This window comes from Tachysurus fulvidraco, chromosome 8 (assembly GCF_022655615.1).
Source record: "Tachysurus fulvidraco isolate hzauxx_2018 chromosome 8, HZAU_PFXX_2.0, whole genome shotgun sequence".
Classification (NCBI taxonomy): domain Eukaryota; kingdom Metazoa; phylum Chordata; class Actinopteri; order Siluriformes; family Bagridae; genus Tachysurus; species Tachysurus fulvidraco.
In genome coordinates, this window is record NC_062525.1 from 809,563 (window position 1) to 821,379 (window position 11,817).

The 11,817-nt window shown below is 45.3% G+C and overlaps 1 protein-coding gene across 1 annotated transcript in view; it reads right to left on the reverse strand.

The window, feature by feature from the left end:
* Nucleotides 1-4,138: 4,138 nt before the first annotated feature.
* Nucleotides 4,139-11,817, reverse strand: part of LOC125145336 (DNA-directed RNA polymerase III subunit RPC1-like) — a 21,283-nt gene continuing 13,604 nt past the window's right edge. The window contains exons 11-18 of the mRNA XM_047817447.1: nucleotides 10,926-11,066; nucleotides 10,697-10,766; nucleotides 10,349-10,476; nucleotides 9,929-10,067; nucleotides 8,598-8,762; nucleotides 8,349-8,521; nucleotides 7,984-8,228; nucleotides 4,139-4,163 (exon numbers count right to left, since the gene is read on the reverse strand). Coding sequence (XP_047673403.1) covers nucleotides 4,139-4,163; nucleotides 7,984-8,228; nucleotides 8,349-8,521; nucleotides 8,598-8,762; nucleotides 9,929-10,067; nucleotides 10,349-10,476; nucleotides 10,697-10,766; nucleotides 10,926-11,066 — 1,086 coding nt within the window. The remainder of the gene's footprint in view (nucleotides 4,164-7,983; nucleotides 8,229-8,348; nucleotides 8,522-8,597; nucleotides 8,763-9,928; nucleotides 10,068-10,348; nucleotides 10,477-10,696; nucleotides 10,767-10,925; nucleotides 11,067-11,817) is intronic.

Consider the following 11,817-nt stretch of genomic DNA (forward strand, 5'->3'; position numbering starts at 1 on the left):
ATTGCCACAATTTCTGTTTTCTTTACATTCATTTTGCTTAATTTTCTTTATCACTTTTCTCCTCACTTGTTTTTGCCTTTTTTGTCACTCTTTCCTCACTAACATTTCTTCGTCCCTTTTAAAATATTTGGGAAATGTGTAAGGCAAGTGTCATTAAACAACGCTGATGCGCGACCAGTCGCAACTTTTTCTGGGTGTTTCTTTTCGATAAATTGAGAAAGTTGTTGTTGTACGTCTTTGTTTCGGCGGCGCGGCGGCTTGGATGCCTGTATCTCAAAAATTTGTTTGTATCTCGAGGCAAAAATTTGGTTGAATCACAGCTCGTATCTCAAAACATTTGTATGTCAGTGCACTCGCATCTCTAGGTATCACTGTATATATGTATATATGTGTGTGTGTGTGTGTGTGTGTGTGTGTGTGTGTGTGTGTGTGTGTGTGTGTGTGTGTGTGTGTGTGCGTGAATGATCCATACATTACGGAGCTGTTGATGTAATTGTTCAGTAAATGATGGACAATACACACACTTCATCAATGGCTTGATTGATATGAACCTGCTTCCCTTTCATTAGATTATCTAACTGTATTTAACTTTAGATTTCTGCTGTTTAGCTTTTAGCCCCTCTGGTGTAATTCAATTAAAAGGATTAAAATAAAACTTTTATGCTTCCTACATTAAATCCCTAAAGGTTTATTAAGCTGTTCTGAAGTTTTTACTTTTTATCATCTTCCTTCAACTGTTAATAAATATTGTTTAAGTTGATGTAAGTAAACCTTGCAGAAAGATCAGCATGGTGATAAAGCTGGTGTAAACTAGGGGTTACAGGTGGTACCCAGTGACAACAAAGGTCCATCCATTAATCTATACAACTCCTTAAAAATGCTAAGCTACAGCGATAAGCCGATAGCGATACCGATCCGATATCTGTGTTCTTTTCTACCTTTAATAACTAAAGAATGTAAACAACTCGCTTAGTTATTAAGATTTATTTGTTTCTGGTAAAGAATTACAAAAATGCCCTTATTACCGGGATGAAAAATGAAAACACAAGAAACCTTAAAAAGTATTAATGCAGTAACAAACAGAACTTTTAACAGTTAGTGGTATAACAATCTAAACCATATATACTGCAGTTATTAAATAAAATTATTTTCTGAAGAAAAGACAAAATATTTTAAAGTGAATCTTATATTAGAACTCTTGAAACACGATGTAAAATGTATTAAACAGTAAACTTCACACCCAAATGAGCGACATGTTTAACGCGCTGAGGTAAACAGAAAGGGCGCCTGATAAACTTGTCTGTCTGTCGCAGGCGGTTGTGCAACATATTTCCTATAAAATTTATTATATTTATTTACATTAATGTAATTTAATATATAAGTGTATTTTTCTTATAATTTCAAGCAATAGTCTATGATCTTTGCTGTTCATTAATCAACCACCACGGGCATGGGCGTCAGAAGTAAATAAAAAGTGGGCGTGTCCTGTCCCACCCGCATATAACGGTTCCGACGCCAATAGATTTCAGGAAGCAGCAGCGTGGTCAATGCTGTAGGTAAAACGCGGAATGGAGTTTAATTTATAAGGACATTCCTCAAGCAGAATGGATTCGACTGGCGGCGCTATCAGATTTGGATCGGTCATGTGGCTATAATAAAGGCTTCTATGCCCCCGTTCTTCTAAAATATGTGGTGGGAGAGCGTGGGAAGAGACCGACATGAGGGACTGTGACACTTGACAGCCCTGAAGCTAGTTGTAAGATCGAGTCCTCTTCGATCAAACATTCGATTCGTAAACTCAGAAAAAAACGTTCTTCAAGTGTCCTTTGGAAAATGAAGTGTCCTTCCACAACAGGGTTGTGGTACAGAGATACTAAAAAACAAGCTGTTCTATAGAACGCTCACTGATACTAGCATCATACGGAGCTTACCACCAGTTACCACAAATACTGCCATGGAAGCTCACTGTACCGTACCTGTGTTGACTTCCACGTAACTATGAGAAGAGCCTCAGTCTCATTAAAGGTGCGGTCATCCGTTGTGTTTGTGAAACGCTTCAGTAAAACCAGAGTCGGGAGCGATCAAGCAAAACCAAAACAAAAACAAACGTGTTAGCCACTGAGCAGTAAAAAGGGGCGGGGCTTGTCGATATGTTGGCGGAGAGAGTGTCGGTGCGTGTGTGTGACATTAGACAACAGCGGTTTTTGAACACATCGCTAGCATGAGGATAAAAACAAAGAACGATAAGAGAAGTAGACTTCCTGATAAGGCACAAGAAGTGGGACGTGTTAATATAGGAGCAGCGTTTCAGCGCTGGAGGAGAACTGAAGGAGCAGGAAGACTTGGCCACATATTCACAGGTTGGAGTTTCCCGAGTCAATAACCCCTAACTCTGAGAGCTAAACGTCCTGTTACTAACTTATACACAAAATAAACACCTCATTTTCTATCGTCGTAATGTAGAGAGGCGGCTACAAACCGCGTTTGTGTAGTAACAGCGTGTTAGCTCAGGAGTTATCGACTCGGGAAACTCCGACCTGTGAATATGTGGCCGACTTTACTTAAGACGCCGAGGCGCTTTTTTCCTTCTCGATAGGTGGAGTAACGTTGGTTTTGCTTTGTTACACAGAAACTAATATATGCCTTTGTCCGTTACATCATTATGCTTGTGTGGCATTTTTGCTTGTTGTTTATCTACAATCGTATTGTTCTTCCCTTCAGCTATGATAAAGACGACGTTCGTTTCTGTAGAGGTCGCCTGGGTTACGTATGTATGTGTGGGCGGAGCTAACGATACAGGGGTGGAGACCCCGTTGGGATAGGGCGGGTTTGTTTTGGTGCTTTTATTATCGTCACATTGCTTTCAAACAATAGAGACCGCACGCTTTAAGGAGTAATACTGTATGATTAATGCTGAGCGTTGGTGTACAGTATCCCCTGCTCATACAACGGTATTTGCCATTCCTCTGTTTTTCTGACATTACTCTGTGTCCCCCTGACATTACTCTGTGGTCCCCCTGACATTACTCTGCTGTGTCCCCCTGACATTACTCTTGTGTCCCCCGACATTACTCTTGTTCCCCCGAATTACTCTGTGTCCCCAATGACATACTTCTGTGGCCCACTGACATTACTCTGTGTTCCCCCCTGGGACATTACTCGTGTTCCCCCTGACATTACTCTGTGTTCCCCCCTGACATACTCTGTGTTCACCCGACATTACTCTGGTTCCCCCTGACAGTACTCTGTGTCCCCCCTGATATTACACTGTGTTCCCCTGACATTACTCTGTGTTCCCCCTGACATTACTCTGTGTTCCCCATGACCAACTCTGTGTTCCCCATGAACATTACTTGTGTTCCCCCTGAAGTACTCTGTGTTCCCCCTGGAACATGACTCTGTGTTCCCCCTGACATTACTCTGGTTCCCCTGACATACTCTGTGTTCCCCTGAAATTACTCTGTGTTCCCCCTGAACATTCACTCTGTGTTCCCCCTGACAGTACTCTGTGTCCCCCTGACAATTAACTTGGGTTCCCCCTGGACATTACTCTGGGTTCACCCCTGACATTACTCATGTGTTTCCCCTGCCTTACTCTGTGTTTCATACCACAACAATATACTGCAGGTTATATTAATCTCTCTCTCTCTCCGTGTGCAGGGTCGTTTATTAACATCTCTCAGATGATTAGCGTGTGTGGGTCACAGGCCATCAGTGGCTCTCGAGTTCCTTGATGGCTTTGAGAATCGATCTATGCCGCACTTTGAAAACCTCAAAAGTAAGAAAGCCACCAGTGTTCCAATGTACAAACAAACACACACCTTGGCTGGGAGTGTAACACTGTTGCTAGGTAACTATGAAACATGGACAGCGATGTGCTAATCAGATACATCACAAAACATTCCCCAACATTTACCCAAAAACAATAAAAAAAACCCTGTTACACGCATACACCTTCTGTCACACACCAAACGGTGGGTTGATAAATAACATAGCACATTACTGTTAACACTGCTAGCATGTGTGTGTTCTGCTGTACGGTGCAGCGTGTATATATATATATATATGATATGATCATGGCGGGTGTTCTTACTTTTGAGTGTTTCTCAAAGTGCGGCAGAGATCGATCTCAAAGCCATCAGGACTCGAGAGCCACTGATGGCCTGCTGACCCACACACGCTATCATCTGAGAGATGTGTAATAAACGACCCTGCACACGAGAGAGAGAGAGATTAATATACCTGCAGTATAGTGTTGTGGTAATGAACACAGAGTAATGTCAGGGGGAACACAGAGTAATGTCAGGGGAACACAGAGTAATGTCAGGGGGAACACAGAAGTAATGTCAGGGAACACAGAGTAATGTCAGGGGAACACAGAGGTAATGTCAGGGGGAACACAGAGTAATGTCAGGGGGAACACAGAGGAATGTCAGGGGGAACACAGAGTAAGTCAGGGGGAACACAGAGTAATGTCAGGGGGACACAGAGTATGTCAGGGGGAACACAGAGTCATGTCAGGGGGGAACACAGAGTAATGTCAGGGGGAACCGAGTAATGTCAGGGGGAACACAGAGTAATGTCAGGGGAAACACAGTGTATATCAGGGGGGACACAGAGTAATGTCAGGGGGAACACAGAGTAATGTTCAGGGGGAACACAGAGTAATGTCAGGGGAACACAGAGTAATGTCAGGGGGAACACAGAGTAATGTCAGGGGGAACACAGAGTAATGTAGACACAGAGTAAGTCAGACACAGAGTAATGTCAGGGGGAACACAGAGTATGTCAGGGGGAACACAGAGTAATGTCAGGGGGAACACAGAGTAATGTCAGGGGGAACACAGAGTATGTCAGGGGGAACACGAGTAATGTCAAATACCTTTATGAGACAGGTGATACTGTACACACTCAGCATTAATACAGTATAACTCCTTAAAGGTGCGGTCTCTATTGTTGAAAGCCAATGGTGACATTAAAAATCACCAAAACAAACACGCACCCTATCCCAAACAAGTCCCACCCCGTATCGATAGCTCCGCCCACACAATACAACGTAACCCAGGGCGACTAACAAAAAGAACGTGTCTTTATCATAGCTGAAGGGAAGAAACAATACGATTGTAGATAACAAACAAGCAAAAATGACACACAAGCATAATGATGTAAAGGACAAAGGCATATATAGTTCTGTGTAACAAAGCAAAACCAAACGTTACTCACTATCGAGAAGGAAAAAAGCGCCTCGGGTCTTAAGTAAGTCGGCCACATATTCACAGTCGGAGTTTCCCGAGTCGATAACTCCTGAGCTAAACGCTGTTACTACACAAAACGCGGTTGTAGCTGCCTCTCTACATTACTACGATAGAAAAGAGGTGTTATTTGTGTAGTAACAGCGTTAGCTCAGGAGTTATTGACTCGGGAAACTCCAACCTGTGAATATGTGGCCAACTTCCTGCTCCTTCAGTTCTCTCCAGCGCTGGAAAGCTGATCCTATATTAACACGTCCTACTTCTTGTCCTTATCATAAGTCTTTCTTCTCTTCGTTCTTGTTTTTATCCTCCATGTCGATGTTAACACCGCTTCTGCTAATGTCACACACCCACACCGAACACTCTCTCCCACCCATATGGACAAGCCCCGCCCCTTTCTGCTCATTGGGCTACACGTTTGTTTTGTTTTTGTTTTGCTTGTCGTCCCGACTCGGTTTTCTGAAAGCGTTTCACAACAACGGAGACCGCACCTTTAATGAGACACACTGAGGCTCTTCTCATAGTTACGTGGAGTCAAACACAGGTACAGTACAGTGAGCTTCCAATGGCAGTATTGTGTACTGGTGGTAAGGTCAGTATGATGATAGTATAGTGAGCGTTCTATAGAACAGCTTATATTCTAGGTGTAATACCAAAGTGTTGGCATGGCAACAGTATAGTGGGAGTACAGAGGACTGTGGTATAGATATTAGTACAAGTGTAGTGTACTAGTAGAAGACGTGTACTGGTATTAAAGTGTGGCGCTGTAGTAGTATAGTAGGAGTATAGTGTAGTGGGAGTGTAGTGGGAGTGTAGTGGGAGTATAGTGGGAGTATAGTGGGAGTGTAGTGGGAGTAGAGTGTGGTGGGAGTATAGTGGGAGTAGAGTGTGTAGTGGGGGTATAGTGGGAGTGTAGTGGGAGTGTAGTGGGAGTAGAGTGTAGTGGGAGTAGAGTGTGGTGGGAGTATAGTGGGAGTATAGTGTAGTGGGAGTGTAGTGGGAGTATAGTGGGATTATAGTGTAGTGGGAGTATAGTGGGAGTAGAGTGGGAGTGTAGTGGGAGTGTAGTGGGAGTTAGTGTGGGAGGTGTGTGGGAGTGTATGTGGTGAGTGTAGTGGGGAGTCGTGGGAGTGTAGTGGGAGTTTAGTGGGAGTATAGTGGGAGTGTAGTGGGAGTATAGTGGGAGTGTAGTGGAGTATGTGGGAGATATCGTGGGAGTAGAGTGTGGTGGGAGTATAGTGGGCGTAGAGTGTCGTGGGAGTATAGTGGGAGTGTCTAGTGGGAGTGTAGTGGGAGTAGAGTGTGGTGGGAGTATAGTGAGTAGAGTGTGTAGTGGGGTGTATAGTGGGAGTGTAGTGGAGTGTAGTGGGAGTAGAGTGTGGTGGGAGTATAGTGGGAGTATAGTGGGAGTAGACGTGTAGTGGGAGTATGTGGGCGTATAGTGGGGTGTACGTGGGAGTATAGTGGGAGTAGAGTGGGAGTGTAGTGGGAGTAGAGTGGGAGTATAGTGGGAGTATAGTAGAGGTGGGAGTGTAGTCGGGCGTAGAGTGGGAGTAGGTAGTGAGTGTGGGAGTATAGTGGGAGTAGTAGTGGGAGTGTAGTGGGAGTATAGTGTGAGTGGGAGTATATGGGCGTAGAGTGGGCGTAGAGTAGAGTGGGAGTAGAGTGGGAGTAGAGTGGGAGTATAGTGGGAGTATAGTGGGAGGTAGGTATAGTGGAGTATAGTGGGGAGTATAGTGGGAGTAGCGTGGGAGTGAGGGGAGTAGACGTGGAGTGTAGTGGGAGTTTAGTGGGATTATAGTGGGAGTAGAGTGGGAGTAGAGTGGGAGTAGAGTAGAGTGGGAGTAGAGTATAGTGGGAGTATAGTGGGAGTGTAGTGGGAGTAGAGTGGGAGTAGAGTATAGTGGGAGTATAGTGGGAGTATAGTGGGAGTGTAGTGGGAGTAGAGTGGGAGTATAGTGGGAGTATAGTGGGAGTATAGTAGAGTGGGAGTATAGTGGGAGTAGAGTGGGAGTAGAGTATAGTGGGAGTATAGTGGGAGTAGAGTGGGAGTATAGTGGGAGTATAGTGGGAGTAGAGTATAGTGGGAGTATAGTGGGAGTAGAGTATAGTGGGAGTAGAGTGGGAGTAGAGTGGGAGTAGAGTGGGAGTGTAGTGGGAGTATAGTGGGAGTATAGTGGGAGTAGAGTGGGAGTAGAGTGGGAGTAGAGTAGAGTGGGAGTATAGTGGGGAGTATAGTGGGAGTGTAGTAGAGGGGAGTTGTAGTGGGAGTAGAGTGAGTGTAGTGGGAGTGTGAGTATAGTGGGAGTGTAGTGGGAGTATAGTGGGAGTAGAGTGGGAGTGTAGTGGGAGTAGAGTGGGAGTAGAGTATAGTGGGAGTATAGTGGGAGTATAGTGGGAGTAGAGTGGGAGTGTAGTGGGAGTAGAGTGGGAGTGTAGTGGGAGTATAGTGGGAGTAGAGTATAGTGGGAGTAGAGTATAGTGGGAGTAGAGTGTGGTGGGAGTATAGTGGGAGTATAGTGGGAGTATAGTGGGAGTAGAGTGTAGTGGGAGTAGAGTGGGAGTATAGTGGGAGTATAGTGGGAGTAGAGTATAGTGGGAGTAGAGTATAGTGGGAGTAGAGTATAGTGGGAGTAGAGTATAGTGGGAGTATAGTGGGAGTATAGTGGGAGTGTAGTGGGAGTAGAGTGGGAGTGTAGTGGGAGTGTAGTGGGAGTAGAGTATAGTGGGAGTAGAGTATAGTGGGAGTAGAGTATAGTGGGAGTAGAGTATAGTGGGAGTAGAGTATAGTGGGAGTGTAGTGGGAGTAGAGTGGGAGTATAGTGGGAGTGTAGTGGGAGTACAGTGGAGGTTTGGTTCAGTACCCTTTGAGCCACACAGAGCCATGATGAGAGGACTGTTACTCTTGTCCAACTCTCTCAGACATGCACTGCCAGCGTGATCTCTAATTACTGACAACTCCTTAAGGATCAGCGCCTATACACACACACACACACACACACACACACACACACACACACACACACGCGGTTATACTCAGATAAATGTTTTTACTGTTGGGTATCAAAGACAAACACAATAATGTGTGTGTTTTACCTCCAGAGTCTCCTCAGCTGTACAACCTGGCTGTTGTTGGAGTTTTCCTGTATTCAGGGCCTCAATGTACTCGTCACATTTCTTATATCCAGCATCCAGCAGTTCCTGTTTGGCCTTCAGCAGACCCTGACCAGGGGTCACGTCCCCGATCCCAATGGAGAACCCACGGTTAGCTGTAACACACACACACACATGTTTACATGTACGAATATCCATAACCATAAGAAGATACACATGCAGGATACTTACAGAGGTATGTAGGTGCGACTCGGGCAAGGCGACTCATGGCGTCAGCTGCCTCCATCTGACCCCAGTCTCTCAGCAGGATGTAGAAGATATTGTTCTTTGATCCTGAACCCAGTGTTCCTTTATCCATACTGCCACATAGTAACTCACTGTTCTGGATCACCACATCTATACACACACACACACACACACACACACACACACACACACACACACACTTTAAATACAATCTGTAACTGTAGAACAATAGGAATGTATTATACTGTTGCAGACTTTACACACATTATACTATCAATAGCATTGGACTGTGACAGTCTAGAGATCGTTTGCCCTACAGCAGTACAAGTCCATCATGGCAACAGTATATACACACTACAGTATTGTTGTACAGTAACACAGTGAAGCCTAGTGCAGTGTGTGGTGCAGTGTGTGGTGCAGTGTGTGGTGCAGTGTGTGGTGCAGAGAATAGTGTAGAGTATAGTGCAGTGTGTAGTGTAGTGTGTAGAGCAGAGCGTAGTGCAGTGTGTGGTGCAGTGTGTGGTGCAGTGTGTGGTGCAGTGTGTGGTGCAGTGTGTGGTGCAGAGAATAGTGTAGAGTATAGTGCAGTGTGTAGTGTAGTGTGTAGAGCAGAGCGTAGTGCAGTGTGTGGTGCAGGTGTGGCGCAGTGTGTGGCACAGTGTGTGGCGCAGTGTGTGGCGCAGTGAGTGGCGCAGTGTGTGGCGCAGTGTGTGGCGCAGTGTGTGGCGCAGTGTGTGGTGCAGAGCATAATGTAGTAGTTCAGTGGCAGCAGATGCATGGGGGAGTGTAGAAGTAGCACCTTACAATTTAATACAAATATAGAATAACATTGAAGTGTCGTGTGTGTGTGTGTGTGTGTGTGTGTGTGTGTAGTTACAGGAGTCGTTGTGAGACAGGTCCTCTCCTCAGTGTGTGGCGCAGTGCGTGGCGCAGTGCGTGGCGCAGTGCGTGGCGCAGAGCGTAGTGCAGAGTGAGGTGCAGTGTGCGGTGCAGTGTGAGGCGCAGTGTGCGGCGCAGTGTGCGTTGCAGTGTGCGGTGCAGTGCAGTGTGAGGCGCAGTGTGCGGTGCAGTGTGCGGTGCAGTGTGCGGTGCAGTGTGAGGCGCAGTGTGAGGCGCAGTGTGTGGTGCAGTGCAGTGTGAGGTGCAGTGTGCAGCGCAGTGCAGAGCATAATGTAGTAGTACAGTGGCAGCAGATGCATGGGGGAGTGTAGAAGTAGCACCTTACAATTTAATACAAATATAGAATAACATTGAAGTGTCGTGTGTGTGTGTGTGTGTGTGTGTGTGTGTGTGTGTGTGTGTGTGTGTGTAGTTACAGGAGTCGTTGTGACACAGGTCCTCTCCTCTTCCACAGTACTGTTTGCCTTTGGTTCTCAGGTTAGCCTTCACTGGGCAGATCTTACTGGGCTTCAGGATTAAACTAAAGATCTGCTTGCCTGTCCACAAACGCACAGGCTAACACACACACACACACACACACACACACACAAACACACACACACACACATTTCAGAGTGCTTCTATTATAAATAAAGGCAAATTATTCTGAGCTCTGTACTGTCACAAGAGAGTGAGACAGTTAAGATGTTCAGACAGACAGAGAGGAAGTGAGACAGACACAATGAGAGTGAGACAGTTTAGATGTTCAGACAGAGAGGAAGTGAGACAGACACAATGAGAGGGAGACAGACACAATGAGAGGGAGACAGACACAATGAGAGGGAGACAGATTATACCTTCATAATGACAGGGTGAGGGAGGGCAATTTTTAGCTTCTCATCTTTGCCCACCAGGATTGAGGCAATGATCTGACAGGCTTTAGCTCGATCAAAGAACGTGTCCTTCAGAGTGAGAAGATAACCACCTAAACACACACACACACACACACACACACACACACACACACACACACACACACACACACACAGAGCTAAAGAGTGCCACCTACTGATACATACAGGAACAATTAACTGTATAGTAAGGCAGACAGACAGACAGAAAGACAGACAGAGAATCAGACAGACAGACAGACAGTCAGACAGACAGAGAGACAGACAGAGAGACAGACAGACAGAGAGACAGACCTGTGAGGAAGTCCTGAATAGCAGCGATCAGAGGTTCACCATTCCTTGGGGTCACCAGGTTAGCTTTCGTCTGAAATAGAGACAAAGAACGAAACATTGTCGGGTTGTGTATACTGAAAGTGTGTATAGTGTGTGTGTAAGCAGACACTGTGTGTGTGTGTGTGTGTGTGTGTGTGTGTGTGTAAGCAGACACTGTGTGTGTGTGTGTGTGTGTGTGTGTGTGTCTCACCCCCATGAGTACAAGAGCCTCAGCTTTGGCCTCCTCAGTCTGCGGCAGATGAAGGTTCATCTCATCTCCATCAAAGTCAGCATTATACGGCGTACACACACACTCGTTAAAGCGGAAGGTCCGGTGGGGTTTCACACGTGCCTGAGACACAAACACATCTCATGTACACAACATAAACAAAGCACTGCTGATCTCAGCATCACAACAACGGACTCTTTTCTTTGTTGTGTTCTGGGAAACACTTCTGCTCCTGAAAGTAAACACAGAGAGGACGAGGAGAAGCTTCGTCCTGCAGAACATGAGGGCGACTCTGTGAGGATCCTGAGACATCTACAGATCTACCAGCTCCAGTTAGACTCTGTGACACTAAAGAGGAGACGTGAACTCCATGTGGACTTTTACATCACTACAACATTTATCAGACTGTATATATATAATCACACCCCCAGTGTCACCCAGATGAGGATGAGGTTATATAATCACACCCCCAGTGTCACCCAGATGAGGATGAGGTTATATAATCACACCCCCAGTGTCACCCAGATGAGGATGAGGTTATATAATCACACCCCCAGTGTCACCCAGATGAGGATGAGGTTCCCCTTTGAGTCTGGTTCCTCTCAAGGTTCCTTCCTTTACCATCTAAGGGAGTTTTTCCTCCCCACAGTCACCTGAGTCACCTCAGACTTGTTCATTAGGGATAAATACATACACATTTATATATATCTAATATTAATCTGGGACTTTTATATTATATTAATCTTTATATTAATCTTTATATTATTATTATTATAAACCTTTTGTTCTATGTTTATGTTCCTGTAAAGCTGCTCTGAGACGATGTTAATTGTTCAAAGCGATATACAAATAAACATGAATTTAATTAAATAAT